General features: G+C 45.9%; 1 protein-coding gene and 1 long non-coding RNA gene across 2 annotated transcripts in view; one reads left to right on the top strand and one right to left on the bottom strand.

Annotated features, from left to right (window-relative positions):
• Rftn1 (raftlin, lipid raft linker 1) overlaps positions 1–27,601 on the top strand; it is a 195,995-nt gene that overhangs the window by 132,121 nt on the left and 36,273 nt on the right. The window contains exons 5-7 of the mRNA XM_027923158.2: positions 7,134–7,491; positions 14,947–15,150; positions 25,028–25,143. Of these exons, the coding sequence (XP_027778959.2) occupies positions 7,134–7,491; positions 14,947–15,150; positions 25,028–25,143 (678 nt within the window). The remainder of the gene's footprint in view (positions 1–7,133; positions 7,492–14,946; positions 15,151–25,027; positions 25,144–27,601) is intronic.
• LOC139707710 (uncharacterized) lies at positions 6,813–12,405 on the bottom strand. The gene is made up of 3 exons (XR_011709172.1): positions 11,958–12,405; positions 9,215–9,313; positions 6,813–7,245 (listed from the first exon to the last, which is right to left on the bottom strand). It is a non-coding gene; the product is annotated as an uncharacterized lncRNA (long non-coding RNA).

Below are 27,601 nucleotides of genomic sequence, written 5' to 3'. Positions count from 1 at the left end.
AAGTGCTCATTTCCCCAGCTCACTGCTGTCTGTTTCTCTATAACCCAGCAGTAGGTATTCGGTAAGTTTAATGGAATGAAAGAATGAATATTAGGAACTGAGGCCCAGACGAATCAGCTGACCAGTGGCCTAACTAGTGAGTGGCCAAGCGAGGTTCAAAGCTTTAGGTCTTCAGGCTCCTGTCAAGGGTTCATTCTAAGAATAAGCAGTCACAGAGAGAACTATCCCTCAAGGTCTATATGATCTTTCCTTATGGCCCTCTAACAAAGCTGAACACCCAGAAATGCCTGGCAAGGCTTTCAATTCCTGAAGCAAAGTGTTAACACATGAGAACTAAAGAGCTTCGGATGTGAGCTAAAACCTGTGTTATTTTTGAGTCTTCCTTTTCAAAAATCTGTACAAGAGTTTAGGTGACAAAAGATGGGAAGGGCTGAGTGGGTATGATAAAATATTCACTGTAAATGCTCATGTTTAACCGTGTAGCTCTGAACAGCATCTTTGTGGCTGTCCTTGGCATACAGTACATGTCTGTTTGTGGGCTCCCTTCAAATGTCATGGTTCCCCAACTGTGGCCATGAGTGAGGAGTGAGAGTCAGGGTGGACAGTAGTCCGGCGTAGGGTATATTGGGGATGTATGCATGTGTGAGTCTTGTTTTTTCACCCTGTGTTATATCCAAAATTATTGTCAAAAACTCTAGTTCTGTTATTTAATATTTTATATGACTTATGCCCTACAGCAGCACTGTCCACTAGAACTTTCTGTGATGGAAATGCTCAATGTTTGCATTGTCCAATAGGATAGGATAGTCACTAGTCACAGGTGGCTACTGAGCACTGGAAATGTGACTAATGTGAGGAATTGAATTGTTTATTTTCTTTAATTATAATTAATCTAAATGTAAATAACCACTTGTGGCCAGTAGCTATCATGGATAGCACAGCTCTATAGTATTTAAAAAAAAAAAAAGCAAGTTTCTGTTTAGGGGCATTAATTAGGTCATTAATAACAGGGATTTCATTAAGTTTGTCATTCAGATGGAACTTAGAAATGTATGGCAGCTGTTCATCAAACGTGATGGGAGAAACTTCCTTTATCTGGGCTAGAGTGACCTTCCTGTTACGGTTTGGATGTGCAGTGTCTCCCAAAAACACTTGTGTGAGAGAATGCAGGAGTGTTTAGAGATGAGATGATTAGATTATGAGGGTTATAACCTAATTGGTGGATTAATCCATTTGGTAGATCAGTGGGTGGTGATTGTAAAGGGCTAGGGTAAGGCTGGGGGAAATAGGTTCCTGGGCATAAGCCCTCAGGGACTCTGTTATTTCTGACTTCTTTCACTCAAGCTTTCTCTGCCTCCTGGCTGTTGTGTCCTAAGCTGCTTTCCCCTGCCACACCCTTCCTCCATGATGTTCTGCCTTCCTCAGGGCCAAGGCAATGGAGTGGGCCAATCATGGACTGAACCTTTGAAATTGTGAGCCAAAATAAACTTTTTCTCCCCCAAGTTTTTCTTGTCATGTGAATTGGCAACCGTGATGCAAAGCTGACCAACACATAGTCCATCTTAGATTTTCCTGGGGTTATTCACTGTCATGTTGTTTTTTAATAAAAATGATCCCTTAGATAAATAACCAAAGATATCATTTTTACGGAGTTAAGACTTCTTATTTAACTAAATTTTTAAAAGAAATCTTTTTCATAACATTATCCCAGATTATCATGAAACTATCCTTACACAATATAGAGTAACTGAATAAAGTTTTGGATCAGTTAAAATGGTTATATTTAACTCTTGGTGCCTGAACCAGCAATTGTTACTCCTTTAAGCATTCGGGGCAGGCTGGGTTTAAGAAGGCAACAGGAATGAGAGTATTTTTCAGTTTATAGTGGTATGCAAGTGGGCACCTCGGCCAAAGCTGCATTACACAAAGATTAGATTATGAGGGTTATAACCTAATTGGTGGATTAATCCATTTGGAAAGAGTATTGTTGAAGGAGCATCAGGTAGGGCCTTGTATACTTGGAGTCAAATCCAGGGAATGCCTTTGGTTAGCTCTGTGAAGTTCAACTAGTCATATAATCTCTTGACCACTTCTCTCTTCTGTAAGTTAGTGTTTTGAGGCCTAACATAAATGCATGTTGAAAGTTCTTTATGGAAGAGTTGCCTAGTGTTATAGTGAGTTTCACTGATAACAGTTGTGGTCATGCATGGGATAGTCTCTGGGAACTCCACAGCTAAGGGACCCGACTAGTCATGATTTTCCCTTCCATACTAATTGATTCCAGGCTCATGAAGACACTAGTGGAGTCATGGTGAAGTCCAACTACAGATGATGAGGGCCTGAAGTAAAGTGACCTTGGGTGTGTAGAGAATGCAGGCAGGATTACAGAAACAGCTGGAGGTGAATCTGGTGGAATGTGGTGGATGAATGCATAGGATTAGAGAAAGGGGAGGAAGGCATCCAAGTGACTCCAGATTTGGAGACAAGGTTGATGGTGGACCTATCAGCTGTGACTGCTGGCCATGTAAGTCTGAACCTCCAAGGAAAGTGAGGGCTAGGAGTCCAAATTTGGGAATAATTAACAAGTGGCCACACCTGTGTGAACCAAGGGGGAAGTTGAGCTGAGAGCTGGTGACTGAGGATTAACCCTGGTGACCACCATTTGTGTCTGCCATTATTATGCACTTGAGACTTGTCCAAAGAAGGTTATACATAAATAAAACAGACAGGATTCCATTTAGCTACATATGCAAACGACATTATGAAAAAGAAACGAAAGTGTCTATACTCGGGTAAGGTAGAAAGCCAGAAGACTCAAGTCCCCCTATGGGCTAGCCAAATATTGATTTTTTTTTTTAAATAAAATCTAAATGTAGTCTTCAGTTAAAAAGGATACTCCTCCTTTCTGGTAAACAATTTGGCAGCCTGTACTAATCCTTTGAAAAGTTAATATCCTTTGACCTATTAATTCCACTTTCAGGAATCCACTCGAAGGAAGCAAACAGAGGTTCAGATAAAAATTTATATGCAAAGATATTTCATCTTGTTAGCTTTTTTGGGAAGGTTCAGCACGGAGGGAGCGTTCAGCCATAACATCATTTTAAAAGGTTTGGATATCAGGCAGTACCATGGCATAGGATGTTTGAAATCTGCATTGATGTTAAAATACTAGATGAGTATTCAAAGAAATCTGGCTTTGCCCTTTGAAGCCACTCTCCAAGTTACTGTGGTGAGAAAGCTGGGGGTATGCTAGCTCAGAGCCTTTGTTGACTTGATATCCAAAAAAAATGCATGTGATCTGTCCTGGTCGTTTCTAGTCCACCCTCTTTTTTTTTTTTTTTTTTTGGTGCTCCTGGCTTCTCATGTCATGTTCCAGAAATGCTTCTAGAAGTTTCTTTAGCAGGCTGTTACACCATCAAGGTTTTACCCAGGATAACTCCTGCCCTTACATGGATTTCCCTGCTTTCTTTCCTTCATGTATCTGGTGAACTCTTATTCATCCTTTGAAGCCTCTTTCAGATTTGGTCCCCAAATAGATTTTGTCAAACACAGCATTTTGAAGAACAAATAGGGTTTGAATGCTTCAAGGTGAGGTGGACGTACTAGTTCTACCACCCTCCTCACTTCTTCCTATTTGTTACCTTGTCACAGCCCTGGCCTTCTGTGACAGAGCTATCTCCACCTCCTTTCAGGCAGAAAGTGTCTCTTTGGTCATTGTCACTATTGTAATACCTTTACACCCATGACTGCATTTATCACCCACATGAGTAATCTTTAAAATATACTTTTTTTTCAATTCTAATGCTAATAAATTTTGAAAAAAATTACCCACAAATAGGAAAAAAAAGTAACTTCTATCTCCCTCCTCTTCAAGAACACTGATGTCTTCATGTTAGTGAACGTTTCTGGATGTGATTTGTGTATGCACATGTCAGAGTCAAATTAATACTGTGTCTATAAAGCTTAGAATCTTTATTTTTGTTATAACATAATGCAAGCATTACTTGCTCCGTGTTTTGTGTCCTTAGTTTTAAAACATGCTTACAGAAATTGGCTGGACCGTCTTGAGGGTTAAGATTCCCCAGTACTTAAGCAGAGTGTTGGCCTGGACCAGTACAGGGACTTAATGTTTGTTGAACTCTGGAGATGAAAAATTTAACCTGTCCCCATCCAGCCTCCAAGGATCTTGTTTAGGAGATATACCTGTTCACTCATGATTTAATGTATTCATGCACTCAACAGATATGTATCTGCCGGACATCCTTCTATCACTGGGGACACAGTAGAATGCTCCAGTCCTCGTGAAGTGTGTGTTCCAAGCAGTGATTTGCACACTAGGTTGCACTGAGATCCCACAGCAGACTTGTGAACTGCAGGTCACTCACTGGGTTTTGCCCCAGAGCTGCCAATTCAGTGGGTCTGAGGGCCTGAGGGCCTGAGAGCCTGCAGTGTCAACATGTTCCCAGGGGATGCTGATGCTGCTGGTCCCTGGATATGACACTTGAGAATTCCCGGCTTAAAGGATCAATTTGCAGTACAGTATGGCAAAAGAAAACAGCTGTGGGGTTTGTGGGTAAGAGGGCTGAGGTCTGACTTGTGTGTCTAAGACTCCCTGATTCTTCAAGTCCCCAGGAGGAAGGAGGGGACTAGGAAAATGCCCTGTGTCCAAAACCTCATCTTTTCCTCTATGGATGACTCTGGGCAGTCTCTACAGGGCCGCAGATGCCCAGGACTGATCAAGGGAGAGGTTCAAGCAATTATGATGGCCACGTGTGCCTTCTCTGGGCCCCTTCAGTATGCTTACCATATGTCTGGTATTCTGAGCCACTGCAAAAGAGAAGCACGACCCTCCCCATTTTATGGATGTGAAGACTAAGACCTGGAGAGCTTATTTAACCCACTGTAGTCGTCCCCCACACCAGTGAGTGACACATCTCGAGCTCCAAGCCCAGCCTTTCTGAGAGCCTTCAGACCCCATGCCATCGCCACTACCATAGCTCCTGTTGAGACTGGCCTGTGGTTGAACCCTCAATGGGACCAGTTTCTAGAAATGCTTCAGTAGTCATAGCTGTTTCCTGTGTGGTGAGACAGTAGTCTCAGGAGCTAGTGCAAGGTTGTTCCCTCATTTCATCTGGGGACTGTAAAAATTTATTGCCTTTCCTTTTTGCCTTTGTCACCAGGAAGCTCAGAGCTATGCTTCGTCGGCAGTAGCTTTCCTGAGTGTAAGGTTCTTGGTATAATCATCTCCCTACTTTTCTTTGAAAGCTTTTGTTTCCTGTGTTTTCTTTTAGAAAGTTTCCGAGATAATTTTCTAAAATAGGTGGATGTCACAGATTAGTGAGTGAAAAGTAAATTTTCAGAATGGAAAGGATTAGTTTAAGGGGTGTTTTTTTAAACTTTTGAAGACTGATTTGGCCCAAGACTGTGCATGAGTGGACACAGACGTGACTGTGGACACGTATGTATTTGATAGCTTGATGTTTCCTTTTGAACTTGAGTCCAGTTTGGCTGGAGCCAGGGCTGGCTTTGAACTCTGGCTTCTCACTACTTGCTTTATGACTTTCATTTCAATCTCAGTGTCCTTATCTGCAATGGAGATTATGATGCCGTGCATGGTCATTGAAGAATTTAACAAAATGACTTAATGTAAAATGGCTAGTTATGTGCCTGCAGCAGATGATAGTTACTGATATGTCTCGCACAGGCTGGGATTTGTAGGAAGATTGGACCATGCATTTGCACTTGCTCTAGACATTTTTCCTAGAACGTGCAGTGGGGAGCTGAAATGACCCTTGACTTCACGTTGGGGTGCTGTGTTCCATAGCTGTGAGGCTTGCTTCCCCTTGGTGCAGGGAACTCCATGTGGCATTTCTTACACATTCTCAATGGCAGTAGATGTTTGCTGTGGAGAACTCAATATTTTCTGAGGTCATCCACTTAGAGGTTGGTGACTAAGACTTAGACAGCCCTGGGGTTTCTACCTCCTTATGCAGTGGTGACATACTCGGCTTGAGCATCCTTGCCTGGAAAGTCCCCTAAAGCCCACCTCCTGGCTCTTCTTGATTTTACTAGGCTACCACTCTCAGTTTTTCTTTCAAAGTTTTGACTACTAAGTGCAATGGCTGGAGGCTACTTTTTAGGGCAAGAGAGGGTTCAAATATTACAGGACTCTTTGTAGATTTCTTTGTCCCAGCTTGTGGGCACATGAAGCAAGAAGGAACAGCTTCCCTGTTGCCTATGCTGTCTGGGCTGTATGAGGCCTTCAAGAACCTAGGGCCTACCTGGAGCTGTGGGCCAGGTATAGACTGTGAGCTCCTTGGCTTCCTGAGGCCTGAGCGTGCCATGGAGCCTTCACAGGGGTGACTTTCCCCACCTCTGACCTTCCCTGACAAAACTAGTGTCTCAAAAAAGAAGCTCTTTGGGTCATAAGATGCCATCTGGTAATTACTATGCGGTTGTAAGATGCATTGTATTTATTTTAATTTTTTTTGTGTGTGTGTGTGCGCCAGGGATTGAACGCAGGGGCACTTAACCCCTGAGCCACATCCCCAGCCCATTTTTGTATTTTATTTAGAGACAGAGTCTCGCCAAGTTGCTTAGGTCCTTGCTGAGTCTGGCATTGAACTCATAATCCTCCTGCCTCAGCCTCCTGAGCTGCTGGGATTACAGGTGTGTGCCACTGCACCCAGCTAGATGCACTGTATTGTGAGGTAGCCTGATGGCCAGGAAGTAGGTGAGTCATAAGAAAAAGAAATTCTTAAAAAATTGTTAGCAAAATGAGCTTCTTCCAAATCCTGTTTATTTGAGCTTATCCTTTTAGAACCTGTTTAAAACAAAACAACAAAACAAAACAAATGGGGACCATAATCATTTCAAGGAGAGGTGATCCCAACCCTTTCCCAAAGCTTCATTTTTCCATTGGGCAATGTAGTGAACACACCAAGTCTGCATGTCCCCAACAGGCCAGGGCAAAGGGTGCAGGCACTGCCTGCCTTGATGACATGGGGCCTCTGCTATTCTTCCTGTTCACGGTGAAGTAGCTCAGAGGCCTCGGTGAGGTGCATGGGTGCTGCAGGCATCCTTCCGTAGACCATCCCATTCACGCTCTTGCTTTTGTTTTGTTGGCCTCCCAGGTCCAGGAAGCTGCAAGTCGGGGCCTGAAGTTTGTGGGCGTCATTCCTCAGTATCACTCCTTTGGCGGCAGCCCTCTCACACCCACAGCCAACAGTGCCACAGATGCCAGAGCTGTGAAAAAGGCACATGGGGACCACCCATCACTGGAGGACGAGAACCCAGGGGCTGCAGACGTGTGTGTTGCTCCCTCAGGGATGGACGGAAGCCCAGAGCCCAGCCCAGGCCACACAGGGGACCTGCCTTTCATTGAGGAGCCCAGCTTATCCTCTGGAGAATTTTCCCCATGGGGAATGAGTCCTATACTGGATGGATCAGATGGTGGCCCGTCGGATACACATGCAGGGCTGCTCTCTAGGAGTAAGTATGTAAGCCCCTCGAGTTTTGACCCACTTCAGAGAGGTGAACAGCTTTTCAGTCATCCCCAGGGCGTTTTAGGGAGAAGAGATGGGGATAGAGTATAGACACAGCAGTCCATCAAACGCTAGAAACTTAGTTATTTGGGCCGCACGACTAGTTACTTGCTGAAGTTGTGACTTTGGGGGTGAGCAGGGCCATGTGAAATTGACTTGCAGTTGTTCCAAGTGGGTTCTAAGTGGATTCTAGATGGTGAGGTATTATATCCCCTGCCCTTGCATAGGGAGTGTTGATATGCTGGGAACCACTGAGACCCTCCACTCCACTGCTTGAATGTTTGCCTATAGCAAGAAATCACAAGCACCAGTTGAGGGCAATTTGTGCGGTGTGTGTGTGTGTGTGTGATTCAACTCATGACAATGTAAACAGCCAGCTTTCAGGGGCTTCCTATGGTTGACGTGGTAGAATACGCCATTGAGGAAAGGCCAGCAGTCTGTGAATCCTCCTAGTCACATTGTAAGGGCCAGGAGAGCATGCACATTGGCTTAAGGATTTCAAATAACAGCACAGCAACAATAGCCAACATGTATTAATACTTCCTAAGCACTAGGCCCTGTGCCAATATGCTTTTAATAGACTGACCTCTTAATTCTCCAGGCAGCCTTGTGACATATGTGGGTGAGCTCTATTACCATTGCCTGTTTGCCAGTGGAGTAATCTGGGGTTTTCAGAGGAAATGAGTTGCCAGGGTGGGAAACTGGCAGACCTAGTATGTGAACACAGTGGGGCTGGGTCACCACCACCCCATTATGTCTCTCTGGTCTTTCCTGACAAGATTTCCTGAAGCCCTTGGTTGACAGGGAGTGAAGTTTCCCTTTATTTCTCTCCCCAGAGTTCCCTCTTCTCTACTTTCTCCAGGAAATCTAGCATCCAGTCACTTCCTGACAGCAAGGTACTTAACATCAGTGGTGGGGCCTCTTCGGGCCTTTGGAAGATGAACGAGTATTGAGACTGACAGCCAGAGACCACCAAGCCTTCCCAAGGGCTGTTTGTTTAGGACTTTCTGGATCATATCCCTGGTTAATATTGTTACTATTTAGTTACTTGTTCTTGAAATCGGCCTCTTACATATGATCAGGAACATTTTTATGCTTGGAGAGTGGAGAACAAGGTGAAATAATTTTCATTGTTACATTAGTATGTCTTGAAAGGAAAATTATAGGATGCTTATTTCTGGGGGCTTATTTGCAGAGTTGCTTGGAGGGAGAGATTGGAGCTGCCTTGATTCTGGGATACAGAGGGCTATTATTTAATCAAGGTCTGGATCCTTCTTAAACATGTACTGGAGTAGAGCTCTTCCTCTGCCTGGTTTCTCCCCCACCACACACACACTGGATTGATAGACTTCTTCCCGTCCCCCCCCCCACTCCCCATTCAGAGCAGCTGAGAGTGTGTTTAGACCTGGCATATGCCTCCTAATTAGTGTCCAAAGCTGTCTTCTATTGATGTGGGCAAGGTGTGTGTGCTGATCCCAAGAAGATTGATGAGCTTCTGGGGGAACCCTGCACTATGAGAGGGTTGGCGAGGCAGGTGGCATCATGGTCGAGAGTCCAGCCTTTCTGTCCATTCCAGCCACCTTGTGGCTGGGCAGTAGCCTTGAACACAGCAATTGCCTTCTCATGGGAAAGAACAGCAACTCCCTCTGGAAAGGTTGGGTGAGATGTACCTTCAAAGCCTCTCAGTGCTGTGGACTCACCCATGTGAGCTGTTGCCCCTGGGCTCGGGCACCATGCTCCTGGCTCTTGACCTCCACTTCTCATGGAACCTTGGTTTGAGAAAGAAAGTGGTTAATATGAAGGCTTCCTTGGGAGTGTGCTGACACCCTAGCCTTCCCCAGTCCACCTTCCTCAGAGACTCCTCCTAGACTTTCTGCCTCTGTGTTTAATACCAGAGAATTACTAACTGGGAAGACTTGTCCTGGGACCCTCCCCAGATGCCCAGTGCCCTCCTGCTCCCCTGTGGCTGCTCACCTCCCTCCCCCAGACTCCCCATAGCTGAATGCACAGAAACCCCTCCTCCTGAAGCATCTGGACCTGCCTCCCCCCTCAAGACCCTGTTCTCTGCTGTCACCCAGATCATGCTGGGAGATGGTGGTTAATGGGTGTTAATGGAGGCATCAGCCCAACGGTGAAGGGGAACTTCAGCTATGGGGGGTCTCTAAGCCTTCCCTGTCCCCATCTCTCCAGGTGCACAGCTGCCTCTCCCCATGCAAATAGCTGGCCAGGCTACAGGTCTCTGTAATTTAGGCTCCCGCTATTATTTTTTAGAATTTTATTTATTTATTTATTTTATCTTCTGGTGGAATAAATGAGCCTCTGGATTTTCCATCAGTCATAACACACTGGGGTGACTAGTGGGCACAGAGACCTGTGGGGGATGGACAGACCGTCATGAGGGTGGTCACCCTGAGAGTGCTGTTCTGACTCCTCCCTGGCCGTCAACTCTGTTATTCCTCATCACATAACAGAAGACTAGGATGCTCACTCCATGGATACAGAAAGTCCCTTCCAGGCAGCTGAGTCTCTTACCACAGCCAGGCCAGCCCCAGAGCTGGGTATCCAGGACCCTGTCCCTGAGGATCATGACCCTCACTGGCCCCTGGCCTACCCTCCTTATCTTTTTCCTGGGGCATCTTATTTCCTTCCTTGAGAACAAGGTGAGCCGTCACCCCCAGCACACACACAGCCCCCTCCCTGCCACTCTCATCTCTTGGCTTGCCTTTCTCCTGGGGCCCCCTAAGGAGGGTGAAGTGTTTTTACTCCTCGTTCTGCCAGGTGGGCTTAAATAGGCAATCACAGCAAGACAATTAAAAAACATCCAGAGGGAGTCTCCCTCCTCCCCCCTCCTCCTCCTCCTTCTCGCTTAATTTATTTCCTATGTAGGAGGCCTAGGGGAGAAGACTCCAGGCAGTGACGGCTCAGACAGGACTTTCCCCGAGTCTCCATCTGGAAGCAGGGGCAGGCTCCCTCCCAGCCCCCACCCCTGTGGCACAGTCCAGTGGTTAGGCCCTTCTGCATTTCTCTTCCTGCTCATTGAATTTTATTTCCTGGTTCCAGGGGAATTTCTTATTGGTTTGAAGTCCAGGCTGTGCAGTGATCATCTGAGCCCCAAGTGTCTCTGTTGCTACAAGAGAAACAAGGAGGCCAGACAGGTTCTCTCAAATTCTGATTGTTCTGTCACCAAAATCATTATTCTAAGTCTTCCAAGCACTGGCTTTCCTATCTGCTGAGACTTCCCAGCCAGAAGCTGTAGTCGCTGATCTCAATTAGTTCTGGCTGAGGGATTTTGTTCAGTAGACCTTCCTGGCAGCCGGCTCAGTGTGGATCCCTGAAACTCGGGGGCCTTTTCTGATGCGCAGGCTCTTTCCCTCCCCAGGCCAATATCCTCCCCTCCTCATACCCTCAGGATAGAGGATAGTCTGACCCTGTGACTCTGCCACTCTTTCAGGCCTTTGACTCATTACCCCTAATGCTTTGGAGACTGTTCATTCCAACACAGCTACTAAGTCCCTACCTGTGGCTACTAGTGCCCACTTTCTGTGTCCTGATGAAGTTGGTCTCTTAATTGGACCTGGGAAGGAGCCCAGGGCTTGGGATCTGCAAGACCTGGCTCTCCCACACTGGCTGTGATTCTGAGACATCTACTTAACGCTTCAGGGCCTGTGGAGGTTGGAGAGTCACATGGGACCATGTCACATGGTGCAGGTGTCTGGACTGCTGAGGTTTTCACGCTTCAATACCTGTCGGCCATTGTGTGTGCACTTTGCCTCCTGCTGGCCCAGAGGTGCCCTGTTATTAGTCCTGAGCCTATGACACAGCCTGAGCAGCCTTCTCCAGATTTTGGAATCTGGATAGAGAGCTTCAGGCCCTTCTTCTTCCCTTCCCTCCACAGTACCCACAGCCTGCCTTCCCAGAGGAGACCTTTCATCTCAGTTCCCCTGCACCTGGCCTCGTCACACTGCAGACCCCACCCAGCTGTCTGACTTCCACTTCTTCCTTCCAGCACAGCTAACTCATCAGCAGCTTCTCTTTTGGAGCCCACGCTTTAGTTCAAACTCTGTATTTTTTTTTTATCCAGACTGGAGGGCTCCTTAATCACCACACCCAGCCAGCTCCTGTGGCTCACCCTCAACTCACAGCTCACTGGGATTGAACCTGAAGACAAGTAGGCAGGCTTCTATTTGGAGCCCAAGTTCCTATGCCTAGGCCCAGGCCTCAGAGCTGGTCACCTGCCTGTTTGCTCCCCACTTCCCTGTAGCCTAGGAGGCCTGAGAGGAGGGGGCCGCTCAGCCAGCCCCCAGCTCTCATCCTTTCCTAGATTTTCCCACTTGTCTGGCTCAGGTCCATCCAGCAAGCACCTCACAGCTCCTGTCACAGCGCAGGCTCTTTGCTGTACATGCGGAATCTTACCTGTGACAAGGCAGGGCCTCTGTGTGGGGAGTGGGGAAGGAGGATAAGAAGATGGTAGGTGCTCAGTGCAGTGCTTCAGCCATTCTCAAAACATTCTCCGAAGCGAAGCTTTCCCTATTCTTTTGGGACTTTCTGTCCCACGTCTGGAAAAATCTTCCTGCTGAGGTCATGGCGGAGTCACAGAGCAGCTGAGAAAATTGAAACAAATTCGGGGCTTCTTTTTTGGAATCCTTGGTGCCTGCTTGTGTGAGGATGTGTGTTGAAGAATCGGACTATGAAAACATCAAAGGGCATCGTGTTCAGATGGTTTCTCTTGGCTGGTTTCCATGTGAGTAGAGGGAAGACTGTGGTCACGGAGGCGGTGGGACAGAGGCGTCTACTAAAGGGTTACGCGTTCGAAGTCAGGTTTTCTCCCAATATTTCATTACCCCTAATGTTTTGGAGACTGTTCATTCCAACAGCACTTCCTTTTCCTTCCTGAAAAATTTATTTCTGTCTCTGGCTTCAGTCCGGCCCCTGGGGAGATTCGAGACGGGAAAGCTGGGATGCTGTTAGCACCGACTACCTTGTCGGAAGTCTCTCTTCTTCCACCCATTCCAACATCGTCGCTTCTCCTTTTGACATTTCCCCTTTTTCTGTTTCATTATGCATCGGGGAAAATGGAGGGTTTTGTCTGGTCGTGTGAAACGAGATCCTTCTGAACTTCGGCCACTTCCAAACTCCTCAATCAATTCTCTCATGAAGCAGCTGTGATTTCTTTTTAATTCTATTGCATCTGTAGTTGACTCTAATATACCATAGGGACTGGTGCTCTGGCCCACTGTGGAGTCACCTGCAGTTAGTTCTGGCCAAGTTTACAGTTTCCTTAGCCTCTGAGCTTGCCAGTGTTTCTTGGGAATGTGAACATGCAGGGCAGATACTCTGGGGAGTTAGTGCCAGTCAATGAGGGTGAATTCTCCAGCTGTGTTGCCCTTGGTGGGTCCCTTTGAGGTGTGTTCTATACAGTGTCTCAGGTCCCCTGTGGGATTGAGCCCCATTGATAATCTGCTCATTAACGCATACTTCATTAGCTTCGTCGTCTCTTCATTTCCCATCCCACCTCCATCCTTCTCTCTCTTAGTATCACTTTTCAAACAAACAGCTTGCACATGGAAAGCTTGCAGGATTTGCTTTTGAAGAAATCCAAATGAATTCAGCGATTCACTGAAGCATGGCTCATCCTCTTGCCCTTTGTGGCTGCCATTTTTAATTGAATGACTGGCATGTGGGACTAGAAAACCCCTGATTGCTCAGTTCACATCCTCACCCTGACCTCCACCCCTGCTCCCCAACCTATGGCTTGACTCCCTCCATTACAAACCTTCCTCTGACATTTCATTCTTAGTTTATATTTCAAAGTCATGAAATAGGTAGTGGGTGCTGGCTCCATACACCAAGACTTTATTTCTTATGTGAATGTATTTCCTGGTTGGAGGTGGCATCTTGAGTTGGTCAGGTAGACTAAGAAAAGGTAAGGTAATATGGGGTGGGGATGACCAGGCTAGAGCTGGTGTTTAAAATCCAGGTGGCCACTTCTGACGATAGGTATTAGCTCTCTTGGATGGATAGCTTGAGATGACTCTCCTGTTTAACTGTTGATGATAAGTCTCATGGCCCAGAGAACTCCACTGAGGCTTGCTCAGATGGGCCTGTGAGAAGAACTTCTTTGTCCCAGAATACAGTACCTGTGTGAGAAACTTCCAGATGTTACATGGGTTACTATATTCTGTGTTAATAAGCCTTGTTATTCCCCTGTTTATGGCAAGGGTAAAGGTTTGCCTTTACGGTCAGATTTTCCTTTTAAAATGCAGTTAACAGAAAGTAAATAAATTTAAAAAATAATAATCCAACTAGTATTTGGATACCACAAAAATTATGAAATACTCCAAATTGGGAAACAGCATCCCAGAATGTAGATCTAGTTATCCCATATGGGGAACGTGAGTGTCCTTTGTCCTTTTTGCTGATGTCAACCACCATTGTTTATGACCTTTAAATTTTTTCTTTGATAGAAGGGTGGGGATTGTCTTAAGATTTTAAAAGATATTTTTGGAAAAACAAAGCATATTCCTGAGCAGCTTGTGCAAGAAAAGCTTTCTAAGCTGGGTCAACTCTGATTGCTTGTCTAAACGAGTATTGCAAAAATAGGCCTTCAGAGTTAGGTTGAAATTGCAGGTTTTTGCCCCGCGAGGCAGCTACTGCTAACTCATACCTGGCAGCACGTACAGCAGGCACAGATCAACTGGGTGGTGGTGACTATTGATTTCTGAAGGACTGAGCTATAAATGAAAGAACGGAAAGCTCAGAGCCTCACTCCCAGAGCCTGCCTGTGTGGCTGATGGAACTGACCTGCCACTGTAGGCAGAAACTCTCATTTACGGGAACATATTTATTTTTACATATCAATGATGTATTTTTTGATGTACTTGATTAAGTATTATGGGCTAGGCCCCAGGAAACACCAGTGCAGTTTATAAATAGTGAGTTCATGGGTGAACAAGGTTCCTGGAATTCGAGCAATGTGTTTGTTTTTCTGTGATTCTGTACATTGGCTTTTTTTTTTTTTTTTTTTAAGTTCAGATCTCACTCAGGTATGTCTATTTTTACTTCCAACACATCTTTGTATTTCTAGAAATTTATGCTCAACTCCTAAATGCCTAAATATACAAACTAATCCCAGATAATAATTCATTATATTCCAGATTCAAAATCTTAAGTCCCCCCATTTGAAGCCTAGCCTTTGAGGCCCATGTATGTCACTTGAAGGCAGCCACAAGTTACTACTTGGAATCAAGTTATATTACTTGGCATGTAGGCTCAGAGATTTCACCGTTGATATCATTTCTTTAGATTCCTGAGAGATTTCATTAATCCAATGAGTCAAATTTTTATCGCTGGTTGACCTCTTCTTTCCCCACTTTTTTTTTTTTTTTTTTACAAATTTCAACAGAAATGGAGATCTTTGCCCTTTTCAATAAACCGAAGAGCCATCAGAAGTGCCGGCAATACTATCCTGTTACTATTCCTCTCCGGGTCTCCAAGAATGGCCAGATGGTGAGCAGTTTGGATGCCAACTGGTTGGAGCACATGAGTGACCACTTCCGGAAAGGAGGCGTGCTGGTGAATGCAGTCTTCCATCTTGGAATGGCAAATGGTATGGAATCCACCGCCCTTGGGTGGCCCTTAAGAATTCTGCTTCTAACTTTTATAACCTTAACCCATCTTTGGAGCCTGCTCCATTCAGTCAATAAAAATGCTGCATTTGATTTCTGATTAATACAGCTTGAGCAGTGCCCATAAAGTCAAGGACCTGAGCAGGAGTCAGCCATGTATCTTCAGAAATGCCAGGGGAGGGTGGGGTGGTGGGGTGGTGGATTCTATTTGATGAAGATGGCCTCTGTTTCTGTTGCTTTTTAAGAATTTTTTTTTTTTTTTTAAAAAGATGACTCCCTGGGATTGTTAATTACCCCCTGGGATCATGCCATGCCAGAGTGTGAATTGTTTGTAGACTCTATTACAGCTTGAAGTAGCAGCAGCACCTTGGAATTGACAGAAAAACAAATGGCATGCTGCCTGGTTTCTGTAAGCTCCATTGGGACACACACAGTGCCTGGGTATCATGGCACCCATGCCCCTCCCCGGGAGTGGGTTATCTCTGGGGGGTTGCTGCATGGAATAGCACTATTAACGTCAGCTTTCAAGGTGGGAAGGAAGTCTGCCCACAGTGGGAAAAGGGGTCAAGCAAACAAAGTGCTTCAGGCTAACATGAAGGCAAGTTAAATCACCAGGGTGCGTCAAAACTGGGAGGCAATTTGAAGAGTGGGCCAACCTGCCAGCATGTGTAGATCCTGAGGGCTGCCAGTCAACATGGTTCCTGAGCAAGCAAAGTGTCACACCAAAGTTGTCGATCTCAGCAAAACCTGGCAGGGGGCATCAACTGCACCACAGTTTTCTCTCAAGAATTAGTCAGGGATGGATTTTGGATTCCATATTATTTGCAATCCTTGAAATGCCAGCAGGCGTCCTTAGAATAGAGATGCTATTCTTAATTCTGCATGTACCTACTTTGAATCATTCAAAGCCTCAGAAGATGACACAGCACTAATAGACCTTAGTTTGGATGCAGTCTCTTGTTACTATCTAAATATCTGTGTCCGATCTCAACTTGTTATAGTGGCAGCAGGCATTGCGTAATGTCCTGGGCCATAGCCATTTGTTATAATGGATGAATGACATAAGGAAGGCCATCAGCTCACTAAGAATACAGCCAGACTAATACTGTCCAATAGAACTTTCTCTGATGGTGGAATGTTTAATGTGCTATCCAGTATGGTAGCTACCAGCCATCTGTGGGCTCTGAGCACTTGAAATTTATTTCATTTTCACAAATTGAACCGTATGGGGCTAGTGTACCGGACAGTGCAGTTCCAGCGTGTACATTTCATTGATGCAACTAAAATTCATTTCTGTTCCCTGGCAGCAAAGTGATAAACTCTCTGTGTATAAGAAACCCATCATGGTACCTGCAGGGGCTCCAGAAGCCAGGGCCAGTCACTGTCTGGCGAGAGGCACCACAGAACACTGGGGCAGGTGTCCATCCCTACTCCTCAGTATTGGTAGCAGGTAGGCAGGGAGGAGCCCTTCACCTCCTACATCCTACAGGGATACCTGGTGCCCATCTTAGGTTGGGGCAATAGCAGCTCTTTTATCTTGGTGCCCCAGAAGCTCTCTGTAACAGTCGTGTAGAACATTACATTTCTCTGTGGGCACCTGATGGCTATTTGTACTAACATCTTAAAGATGTGCTGGAGGTAACAGCAGCACAGGATGTCACTGGTCATTTTCTCTCCTCTCAGGAGAATGGGGCATCCAAATGGAAGTTTTCTCTGGCCCAACTGTCTGAGCATGTCGGGGCAAGCCAAGCCCCCAGAGAGAACACGTTGAAAGTTCACAAAGCCATTGAATGTCTCTCACCGTTATGGTTTTGGCAGTCAAGGCTGAGTTCACCTCCGCTCCCTTCCCACCCCCCCTCCTTTCCATCCATGCATCCAAAAGCACAGAGAATTTGTACAGCTCTTTCTTCAGATTTGCCTTCAGCATGTGAAAGGCTGTTATAGCTTCCCTTGGCTTTAGCTGCATTCAAGCCAGCCTTCCTGCCTTGAAGACAGAACGTGAAATGTCCCCTGGCAAGTGCAACCGTGAAGTGCTCCGCGGAGCCTGAGGCATCTACGGTGTCTAGCGCTGCAGGCAGCCGCTCTGCTTCATTCACAGCCAGGGGTGCGAAAGCCTCTGAACCAAATTCATTGAAACCCACACTGGCTTGAGATGTGATTTTTCCTGTGTGTGTCTGCTGGGAGGACCGTGCGAATCGGGGTGGTGTTAGTGGGTTAAGGCTTTTCTGCCCTGGGAAAGCCCAGGGCTTCTGTTGGCCAGGGAAGAAATAGGCATATGTTCTTTTCCCAGAATTAAAAAAAAAAAAAAAGCAGCAAACTAATCATAATCATGAAATGAACCTATCTCTAAGAGATAATTAGTATCCTTGCTAATAAACCTGGCAGAGCTAGAAGCACCTTCAAGCTGTTTGCCACCTGGGAAAGCATCATTCATGACTCTTGAAAGTGTATTTATAGTCTAAAATCATAAAATTTATACCCAAGTCGTAAAACTCATGAGAAATTTGTCCAGCTCGCCCAGTTCAGACTCCAGCTTCTGTTTTTACACCTCCAAGGACATGGAAATACTCATACAGTCCCCAGGTTTGGGCTCCCACTGGTGGTTTCTGGGACTCCTCTCCCAGGATTGGGCAGGTGGCTCCGGCTGGTGAGGCCCTACCCAGAGCCCTACCAGCTCAAGGCACATTGAAGGGACCTGTGCCCTGTAGGACTGTGCTGGGTGTGCTCCAGGCACTTCTACAGATCAGCTCATTCAGTCTTCAGCCCAGTGGAATATAGTATAGGTGTGGAAACTGAGGCACAGAGACGTCACGTCATTGCCAAGGTTACCAGTTGGTAAGTACTTGGCCAGGCAGTGAGAGGAAGGAAGATTGAGGATGATAGAAGAGATGTGGCCATGTGGTGGGAGGTTGAGGGCCCCCAAAGGGCAGCCTGCTGGTGGGGAAAGGAGAGCTTAGGTCATCCCAGGGGACAGTAGGAATGAGCCCAGGGGCCACACAGCAGAGCAGACAGCCCTTGGGAGCCCCCAGACAGTGAGACGAAGGCCAGAGTCTGTATTTCTAGGGATGAGGAGGGTCCCTCCTGAGCCAGCTCTTGATGGCCCGGCTGGGAGGCTGCTTCCTCACCAAGGGCTTTGCCCAGCCCCTTCGTCATCACTGGCCACCAGTCTGGTTGCCACCTTCATTTCTCCTTGCCCTGCCTTGGCCCCCCTGTCACCTGCCCTGTGTTCCTTACTCTGCCCTCATCCTTACCTGCCCCCCCCCCCGGCTCTGCCCCCCTGGCTCTGCCCTGGCCTTCTTCCTGCCCTGGTTCTCTGCTTGCCCTGCCCTCTTCCAGTCCCTGTCCCGTCCTTGCCCTCTCCTACCCTGGTGGTCCTTCCTCTTTGTGTCAAAAAACACCTTCGTTGCTGATTGTCCAAACCAGAATTCAGTCCAGCAGCACACGCTGCATAGGTGACCCTGTCCTCACTTCTCTGTCCACCTAGGAGAGCCTTTTTTCCTGCCCCTGCTTGGTTAAAAGGAAGCTGGCCTCATCTCCTGCACAATGTCCTGCATTAGATCTGTCTGGTTCAGTGCCTTGTGGGGTCCTCTTTCTTTTTCTTTCTTTTTTGGCACTAGGGATTGAATCCAGGAGCACTTGACCTCTGAGCCACATCCCCAGCCCTATTTTGTGTTTTATTTAGAGATGGGGTCTCGTTGAGTTGCTTAGCACCTTGCTGTTGCTGAGGACTCCTGAGCCACCGGGATTATAGGTGTGTGCCACGGTGCTCAGCTATAGTCTTTTTGTAAGCTACTATTTCATTTAAACTGCAAGTTAGTTCTATAACCTTGATGAGTGAAAATCTAACTAGAGTACATTGCAGGTGATCTGCATGTTGTGTCACACAAGGGGTCACTTTACAGCCATGTATCTTCACTCCAACCCCTACTACATCATCCTCGGGGTTTTCCTTGATGCCCCGGCTTTGTCTAAATCCACCTTTTTTTTTTTTTTTGGACACCTAGCATATCCTACAGATGTAAAAACATGTGCATATTTCAAATTTTAAAAATAGTTTGTTTTATACAGATGTGCTTGCAAGTCCCCAGGCGGGGCCCTACCTCCTCAGACTCTTTAGCATCTCAGTGCCTGAACTCCCTTACCCCGAGGTAGAGGGTGCAGTGCAGTGGTCAGAGAGCACCAGCTCCATGACTCTGGAAACGTAGTCTGTCTGTCCATCACCTGCATCTGGCTCATTGTAGTAGTAGCTCAGTAAATGTTTCTTAGTTGTCGAAAGAGCACAGGCTTTGGGATCAAACCAACCATGTTTCAGATCTAGTTTGACCCTTGCATTCCATTTGAACATGGACAAGTTATTTAACTTTTGTAGTCTCCCTCATCTCATCTACTAAAAGGGAATGATGACTCTTGCAGAAATGTTGGGAGAGTTCTATGAGAAGTCATGAACCGGGTTGGGCAGAGAGCCTCACGTTCAGCCAGCACTGAATCAGAGTATTTCTGGTCAGGTTCATGACACTAAAACTTGCAGGCTGATCCTTGCTCTGAAGAGGAGTAATACCTTCTCTAGATGATTGAACACCTCAAAATGAGAATGCAGGAAGGAATGCAGGCCCGGAGCAGCAGTGGGGGCTCAAGAGGTAAGAGAAGGCGGCGGCCTGCTGGGTCTTCCATTAATGGAGCCAGTAAGCAGTAGCATAATTGGAAAGCAGCATGGCACAGTTGTCCAGGATTTTGCATCTTGGCATGACCACACGTGCAATTATGGCTGTGTGGTTGACCGTGCCACTCCTAGAATCACAATGCTGAGAACATCGTACGGTTTCCAGCAGGGAACAGGACCCTTGAAGCAAGGAAACTGAGATCCTGCTACCTTGCTGTGGACAGTTTGTCCAGCCTCATTTGTTAAAAGGAGAACAGTAACATTTGTTTGTAAACCTGCAAAAGTAGACCAAATGCGTTGACTGCTTGCCCTGGTCTGGAGAGGGGCCAGCCCGACAGGCAGTCTTTACGCCTGTGGGAAGAGAGTGGTTGCCTCATAGACCTTACCTCTTGAGATAGCGTGGCAGATCTTTTCCCACATCCTTCTTGTAAATCATAAGCTTGGAATGTCAAGGTGGCCTTTTGCCAAAAGACCGGCATCAAATATTTATACAATACCAGGGCAAATAGCTTTTTGTGCACAGTAGGGAAGCATCTTTAGTTTAATAAAAAATGCAGTGATAATGGAATGTTTTCCATAGACGGAGGGCAGTTTAACCTTTCTACATTGGGAGGCTTCGCTCTAAGATAGACCTATTTATACCCAACTGGGTGCACATTTCAGGGAGGCTGAGCCGTGAAGGTAATGAGGACATGGGGAGTGGACAGGGCCGTCAAAACAAGGGGCTCTTTAAAAGCCTGGCTGTCTGCTCTCTGTGGTTCATTGACTTTTTTGCTGTTACAGATGACCAAATTTTGACAGCTGTTCTGAACTCGCATCGTAGCCAAGCAGGTGAATCAGCGTTTTGGAGAGCAGAGCCCTGATAGAGGGGTGGGAGACAGGCAGTACATGGGTGGATGGTGAATGAGGATTTTCACAGCCCCCCTCCCAGGCCCAGAACTTGGGAGGAAGGAGGGGAAGCTAGGCAGGAAATCTGGATGGGTTTCAAGTGACCCCTTCCTTCTCCTGGTCCCAACTTTGCTGCACTCTGCTGTTGGCAGGCTAAAGCCTGTTATGCTGTTTTTGTTGAAATGAGCACTTTAGTACTTAAAGCACATGGTAGGCATGCCTAGGGGACTTGAGTTCCTCTGTTGAGGAGATGTGTGGGTGTAGAGGCTTTGGAGATTAGATCACTGTCATCCCTTGGTATCTACAGATGATTGGTTCTAGGACCACCCCTCAGATGCTAAAATTTGTGGATGGATGCTCAGTGCCTTCTATAAAATGGCTGATAATCTACATATATCTTCCTATGTACTTTAAGTCATCCCTGGATTCCTTATAGTAAATAATGTGTGTGTGAGATAAATAGTTGTTTTATTGTTTAGGGAATTATGACAAGGAGAATGTGTATACTTGTTCATTACAGCCTTTTTAAACTTGATCCATGGTTGGTCAAATCCATGGCTGTGGAACCTGCAGATAGATATAGAGGGGCTGGCTATAACACGTTAGTGTAGAAGCCTCAAGGAAATATGTGCTAGGTTGATATGATCTCAAAGGAATTACTGAGTATGTTCTGGTCCCAGACATCCCCAGGTCAGGACTGGGATGCTTTGTTCAAAGGGGTTTATTTGGGGAACCCTGCTATGACAGAGCCTCTACCTCTCGAACATTGCTGAGGGTTTAACAAAGCTGTTTGTTCTGGATCTGAGATACTTGTGTTACGGTCATCTGAGGAGTGGCTCTTTCTCCCGGGTCACCTACATAAAACATCCTAGGAGTTCAGTGAACTAACACTGGGGGGAATCTATTCTGTGAAGCAGATGAAAGAGGCAAGCTTAGCACTTGTCAAGGCTGTTGAATAACATTCTCAGAATAGGAAAAAAGAAACTAGTACATGACATTGCTTTACCCACAGGGATTTTACTGGAAATGGAGCATTATCTTACCAGGTTGTGTTATTATCTGGATAAAGCTTCATTGCTCCAGGAAACACCCATGGTTTATTAGGCTGTTCAGAATTCTGTGTTCTGGAATAAAGACTATCCTTGTCCCCCAGGCTGAGCAGAGTACACGGGTCTCATGTAGGTTGGGCACTGTATCAGTCAGCTATTGCCATAATAATGCTGTGTAACAGACCATTTCAGAGCTCACTGGTGTAGAGAATAGTAGTTTATTCCATTGGATTTTCTGGTTGGCTGGAGCTGCTTTGTTGGCAGCCCTGATGATCCCAGATGAGCTCACAGGTCTGCAGGTCGGCTAATCTAAGCTGGCACCATTGGGGTAGCTCTGCTTCACATGTCTTTTATCTTTTAGGAACTAGCTGGTTTCTAAAGTGGTAGCAGAGACATGGGAGATCAAGCTCAACCACACATGTGCATTTCTTGCCTCTCACCTGTTAGCATCCCATTGGCCAACCAAGCCATGTGGATAAAACCCTCATTGGCTGTTCTCCCCATCAGTCATTTCAGTGTTGATGTCCCTCATGATTCTGTAGTTTGTCTAGTTTTTGGCTGCCTTTCACTGTCTGCATTTATGTGCAGGCTGCTCCCTCCTCTTCCTGGTACTCTCAAGCCCTGCAGATCCATACCCACATACTTTGTTAATTCATTTCTATCTCTAGTCAAAGTGGAAAGCTCTAACCTTATCACCCCTTTCAAAAATAGCCACCAGCACTGCCTCCACCTTGGCTCTCCTCATAGCTTACTATTTCTATAGCATTTGTCACTTTTGACATTTTGCTCTTGTCTCCCTCCTCCACTGCAAGATAGGCTCTGTCTTGCTGCTTAGGGGATCTCTAGTGACCCAGAGTGCTCAGCACATAATGGTGGTCAGGAGGTGTCAGAATGATCCAGTGAGTAGCCAAAGGTCACTCGGGGTGAGCTTGAGTGTTTCCAGGAACACATTGCTTACCCTTCTAGGCCCAATTTTCCATTTCTAGACTTAACTCTAAGAAGGTCCTCTCCACTTAGATTGTGTCCCCATTGTTTCTACAGTTTTTTGGAGTCTCTTTCTGCTTTCCAGAGCCACATAGGTGTGCTGTCCATTTACCTGTGTTACACCTGTATTGACTCTTAATTAGCCTTGCAAAGGAGGATAAACAAGAAAATTCAAATTATATACCTAATTCCACCACTCACACCTGCTTCTAGGATTTTACGTATGTCCTTAAAGTTTATTTGTCAGGACATTTTTAACATAAAAATTCACATTTTTAAAAAAATTTTCTTTTTGTTGTTGATGGACTTTAATGTCTTTATTTTTATGTGGTGCTGAGAATCGAACCCAGTGCCTCATGTATGCTAGGTGAGCACACTACCACTGAGCCACAACCCCAGCCCCAAAAATTTACATTTGAAACACAAAAAAAGAGCTGTATCAAGCTCATACTTCAGTTCTATATTCTGTTTTCTTTCCTTTTATAATATTGTACGTGAAGCATTCTCTTGAATCATTAAATTCCCATGATATTTTGCGGGGTAACACTACAGTGTTTGGAAATCTGATTTATTCAGCTATTTTTCTATGGTTGACTATTTGGATTATTGAACATTTAGATTTTTCTTAAGTAATTTTATAAGAAATGCTTGTAGATAATTATTTGATGGCACTGGTGGATATTGCCTAGGACAGGCTAAAAGAGGTAGAATTTTAGCCTGTCAAGGCAGGCACTTTGGACATTATTAAACTGCCCTCTAAAAAAAATGGAATAGTCAAAATTCCCTTAAACCCTGTAAACTTTCCTGTAACTCTACTCGTAGTGAGAATTCTCTTTTCAAAATTTGCTGATCTGATTTAAAAAAAAAAAACCTCAAGCTTTTTTTTTTTTTTATTTTCCCTCAATATTTGCTGGTTATGGAGAAAGAATTAAATAATTCTTCATGTTTTTGCCCATTTCTAGTATTTTAATTATTGATTCATAAACTCTTTGTATATGAAGAATATTAAGCTTCACCTTTTATTTTTGTTACACTTGTAAATGATTTTCTCATGTTGATGACTTTTAAATTTTGTTTATAGGAGTCTGTGGGGAAAATAAGCTACAGATAGTTATGTGTTCACATTTGTCATTTTTGTGTGTGAGACTTCTGAATATACGAACAGTTCCAGGAATTCCAGTGTGATTCAGGGGGCTTTCTGAATTTCTCTCCGTTCCCTATGAAAAAATGTTCATGTTAATGTGCATTTCTCCTATTAAAAATTGTCCTTTGAAAATAGTATATCATTGAAAAAGGTTCTGTATTTGTATTAGTCTGCTAGAGTTACCATAGTGAAATACCACAGACCAGGTGGCTTAAATAGTAAATCCATGTTTATATTCTCCCGTTACTGGAGGCTGGAAGCCCACCATCAAAGTTGCAGGGTTGGTTTCTGGTGAGGGCTCTCTTCCTGGCTTGCAAGCAGCCACCATCTTGCTGTGTCCTCACATGGACCAGGGTGCACACCCTGGGTGAGGGTGCTAAGAGAGAGATCTGGTGTATGTGTGTGGCCCCCCTTTGGATCCTCAGCAGGGACAGGATCCTGTTCTATTTTTCTTTATATCCCCATTGCCCACAACCATCCCTGTATATTTAATGTGTGGTTGTTGAATTGTACAGAACTTGGAACCCAACACATTGATTAGAGCAATTGCCCAAGGAAACGTTTTCAATGGTCAGTCATTTGGAAACTCCTCCTCCCCACCCTGCCCGATTCCACCTCTTGACAAGAATTGCCTGAAATGTCGTGGGTACAGCAGCCACATCACATGAGCCTCCTAGAATCAGCACTTCCCGAAGGCTCCTGACAGGCTCAGATCTTGTTTCATCTACCCCTCCTTTAAAAAAAAAAAAAAAATCCTTCTCACCTAAATACAGTTTTCTTCTAAAAAACTGCCTCTAAATGGCTGTGTTTTACCCTGGATAAGTTCTCCCCAGCGCTTCCTGACGCTGGAGCGTGAAAAGGAAGGTAAACGCGTGAAATCAATGGTGATTGCTAACAATGAAATGTGGGCTCATAAAATCAAGGATATTATTCAAAACTGCGAGGTAAATTAGTCTCATTCATTCTGATGGGGCTAGACTCTATGGCTGTGTGTGCCTTCTTTAATTAACATGCTGAAAAGATGTTCTGATTGGGATTATTAATGAATGCAGTGAAAATTTTGCTGCTTGTAAAGCTTCTGCCACAGACGGCTTACACAGCCCCCCTGTTTTTTTTTTTTTTTCTTTCCACAGATTCCTTACATGGCTTGACAGATGGAGTATTCATCTTTGAAGCTGTTTCCACAGAAGATAGCAAAACCATACAGGGCTATGATGCTATTGTTGTTGAACAATGGACAGTCCTGGAAGTAAGTGTAGGGTTGGCAGCGGGCGCTTCTTTTGTTTGGGCAGAGATTATTTTATCTGCTTGCTCCATTCCACAACTGACCGACTGACCATGGGGCTGCTGCTCAGCTGTGGCTGTCTTCTGAAAGGGAGTTCACCTGGGTAAACTTAGGAGGACCCCCTTAGTGTCCTCCCAGGCCTCCCCAACCCCCTTAGGGGTAGGTTCCACAATTCCCTTTGTGAAAAAAATAACTATGCTGCATGTGCCAGACCCTGGGGTGGAAAGAGTCATCTTTCATTAATTTGCATATCACTGAAAACTCTAAGTGACATAAGTGACATAATGAGGCAAGCGTGTATTTTGTGGCCTCTGTAATAATAAGAGTAATATTGTTCATGGAGCTAGAGCCCTTGGCCTCCCTCTGCCAGCCATCCTTAGAAGAGACTTCTGCCCAGGAGCTGGCTCAATCTTCACCATAAACCTGTAAGTATTGTGCTGTGATTGCCTGGTTTCACAGTTAGGAAACTGAGGCACAGAGAAATAAAGTCCTACACCCAAGGTTTATGCAGCAAGTGCTGCATTATGTGTTTGAGAAATGATGAACCACAGGGCCATCAAAAGGCTATGGGCAGAGGAATTCCTCTGGCCATGGTCCTCTGGTGCGCTGAAGGAGCTGGCTGACTTCTAAGATTCGCTGACCTTTCTCCAACTAGGAAGCACAGAGGTGGTAAACCAGGCTCTTGTGCATACAGCATCTGGGATGTAAAGGCATGGAGGACTGATTTCTGAATGTCCTGGCAGGGCCCAGGGTTGACACTGTCTCAAGGGCTCTCCAGGCCAGAGTGAGACAGAGGTGGATGTAGCTCTTTGTGGGGCACATGGGACCCCCAGGCAGCTAGTGCTGGTCACACAGGTTGTATTTGCCATGCTCGAAGCCTGGAGGCTATCCCTGGCCTGGTTGGTGGGTGGAAGTAAGATCCCCCCAGGGCAAACTGCTACTCAACCTTTAAGCCATAGCAGTTCCCAGCAGGTGTGAAATGAGAAGCTGGGCTGCTGGGACCATGCCTACTTTCCAGCAGTGATGGGGAATAAGTGCTTATAAGTATGCCAACCGTGAGTACGCAGAGAAACTGGACTAATCAAAAATGGGCATTGTGAGGTCCATAGCATCCATTAGTGGAGGGGCCAGAAGTCCTTAGGGTGTATGTTGCAAGGGAAAGCAGAAACCAGGTGATAAGCTGGGCTCCACCAGTTACTCTCATGAGACCTTTGTGCCCCAGGCTCTCTCCAGCCTCCATGTCCCTAACTGGAAGTGGAGTGCAGAGGAAGTGAGGCCCAGTCTGGTATGCAGAGCCCAGTGTGGGCGGGACATGCAACCTCCTAGGCTTCTGCACTTTCTCCACTGGCACAGGTGCTATTCATCCAGCTGGTGGTAGGATGAAGGCCATGGGTGGGGATATAAAATACAGTAGAGTAGGAGGATGAGTGGCTCAAGGGCCTGATTAAAACAGGACCAAGCTTTTTGTCCAGTGGCCTGCAGACCTCAGCATCTGGTTTGCTCAGCAACAGAAGTGATGCATGGGTGTACCCAGGAATGTGTGTGTATAGAAGTAATTGTCAGGCCATGGGAATGAGTGTGGAGCTCCTTGTCATCTGCATGTGGCTGCTTAGGGAGGGGCTTTGTGGTTTTCTCAAGAAAGGTGACTTGGTGATAGTGCTCGTCTAAAACTGCGGTTCCCAAAGTGTGGTCCCAGGGCCAGCTGCATCACCACCACCTGGAAAGTTGTTAGAAATTCAGATTCTCAGGCCCAACCTCAGACCTACTGAACCAGAAACACTCCTGTGTTTTGAAAAACTTTCCAGGAGATTCTGATACTCACTCCATTAAGAACCAGTGTCTAGAAGGACTCTCTGCAGAGGTCTGTGTGCTGTGACACACAACTGAATCAGTCAGGGTCACTCCAGGTGAATTGGTCTGGCTACTAAATAACCACAGAGACAGAAAATACATTTTGGGGGGGGTTCAGTGATGGCTTCTTGACCTCAGCTCCCACAAGGGAGACCAGAGAGGCAGGCAAAAGAGAGGGAGCACACCTGAAACCCTATTTATTGGGGGGAAGACACTCTAGAAAGTTCTACCCAAGTTAAGGTAAGGGTTTGGGTTTCAGGGGGTTGCTTGGTAATGTCTTGTGGTCAGCAGATTGACATCTTGGAAAGCCACACCCATCTCAGGTGCTGTGTGGGGATCATAGGCAGAGCAAGAGGAAGGGCACACATACACAGCAAAGCCCAGTCAGTCAGTCTGGTTCCCTCATATGCTCAAATGCGCATAGCTCATATACACAGCCCGTGGCTGGCTCACGACATCTGTGGTCATGCCTTATTTGATGAGAGGCATGAGGGGAAGAGAGGTCACTTATTTACCTTTCTCCCACTTTGAAACTGCAACCTTGGTGAATAACTGGAGTAAAGGTGAACTT

This window comes from Marmota flaviventris, chromosome 1 (genome assembly GCF_047511675.1).
Source record: "Marmota flaviventris isolate mMarFla1 chromosome 1, mMarFla1.hap1, whole genome shotgun sequence".
Taxonomy (NCBI): domain Eukaryota; kingdom Metazoa; phylum Chordata; class Mammalia; order Rodentia; family Sciuridae; genus Marmota; species Marmota flaviventris.
The sequence above is the reverse complement of the archived record's forward strand: the minus strand, read 5'-3'. Positions and strand labels throughout refer to the sequence as shown.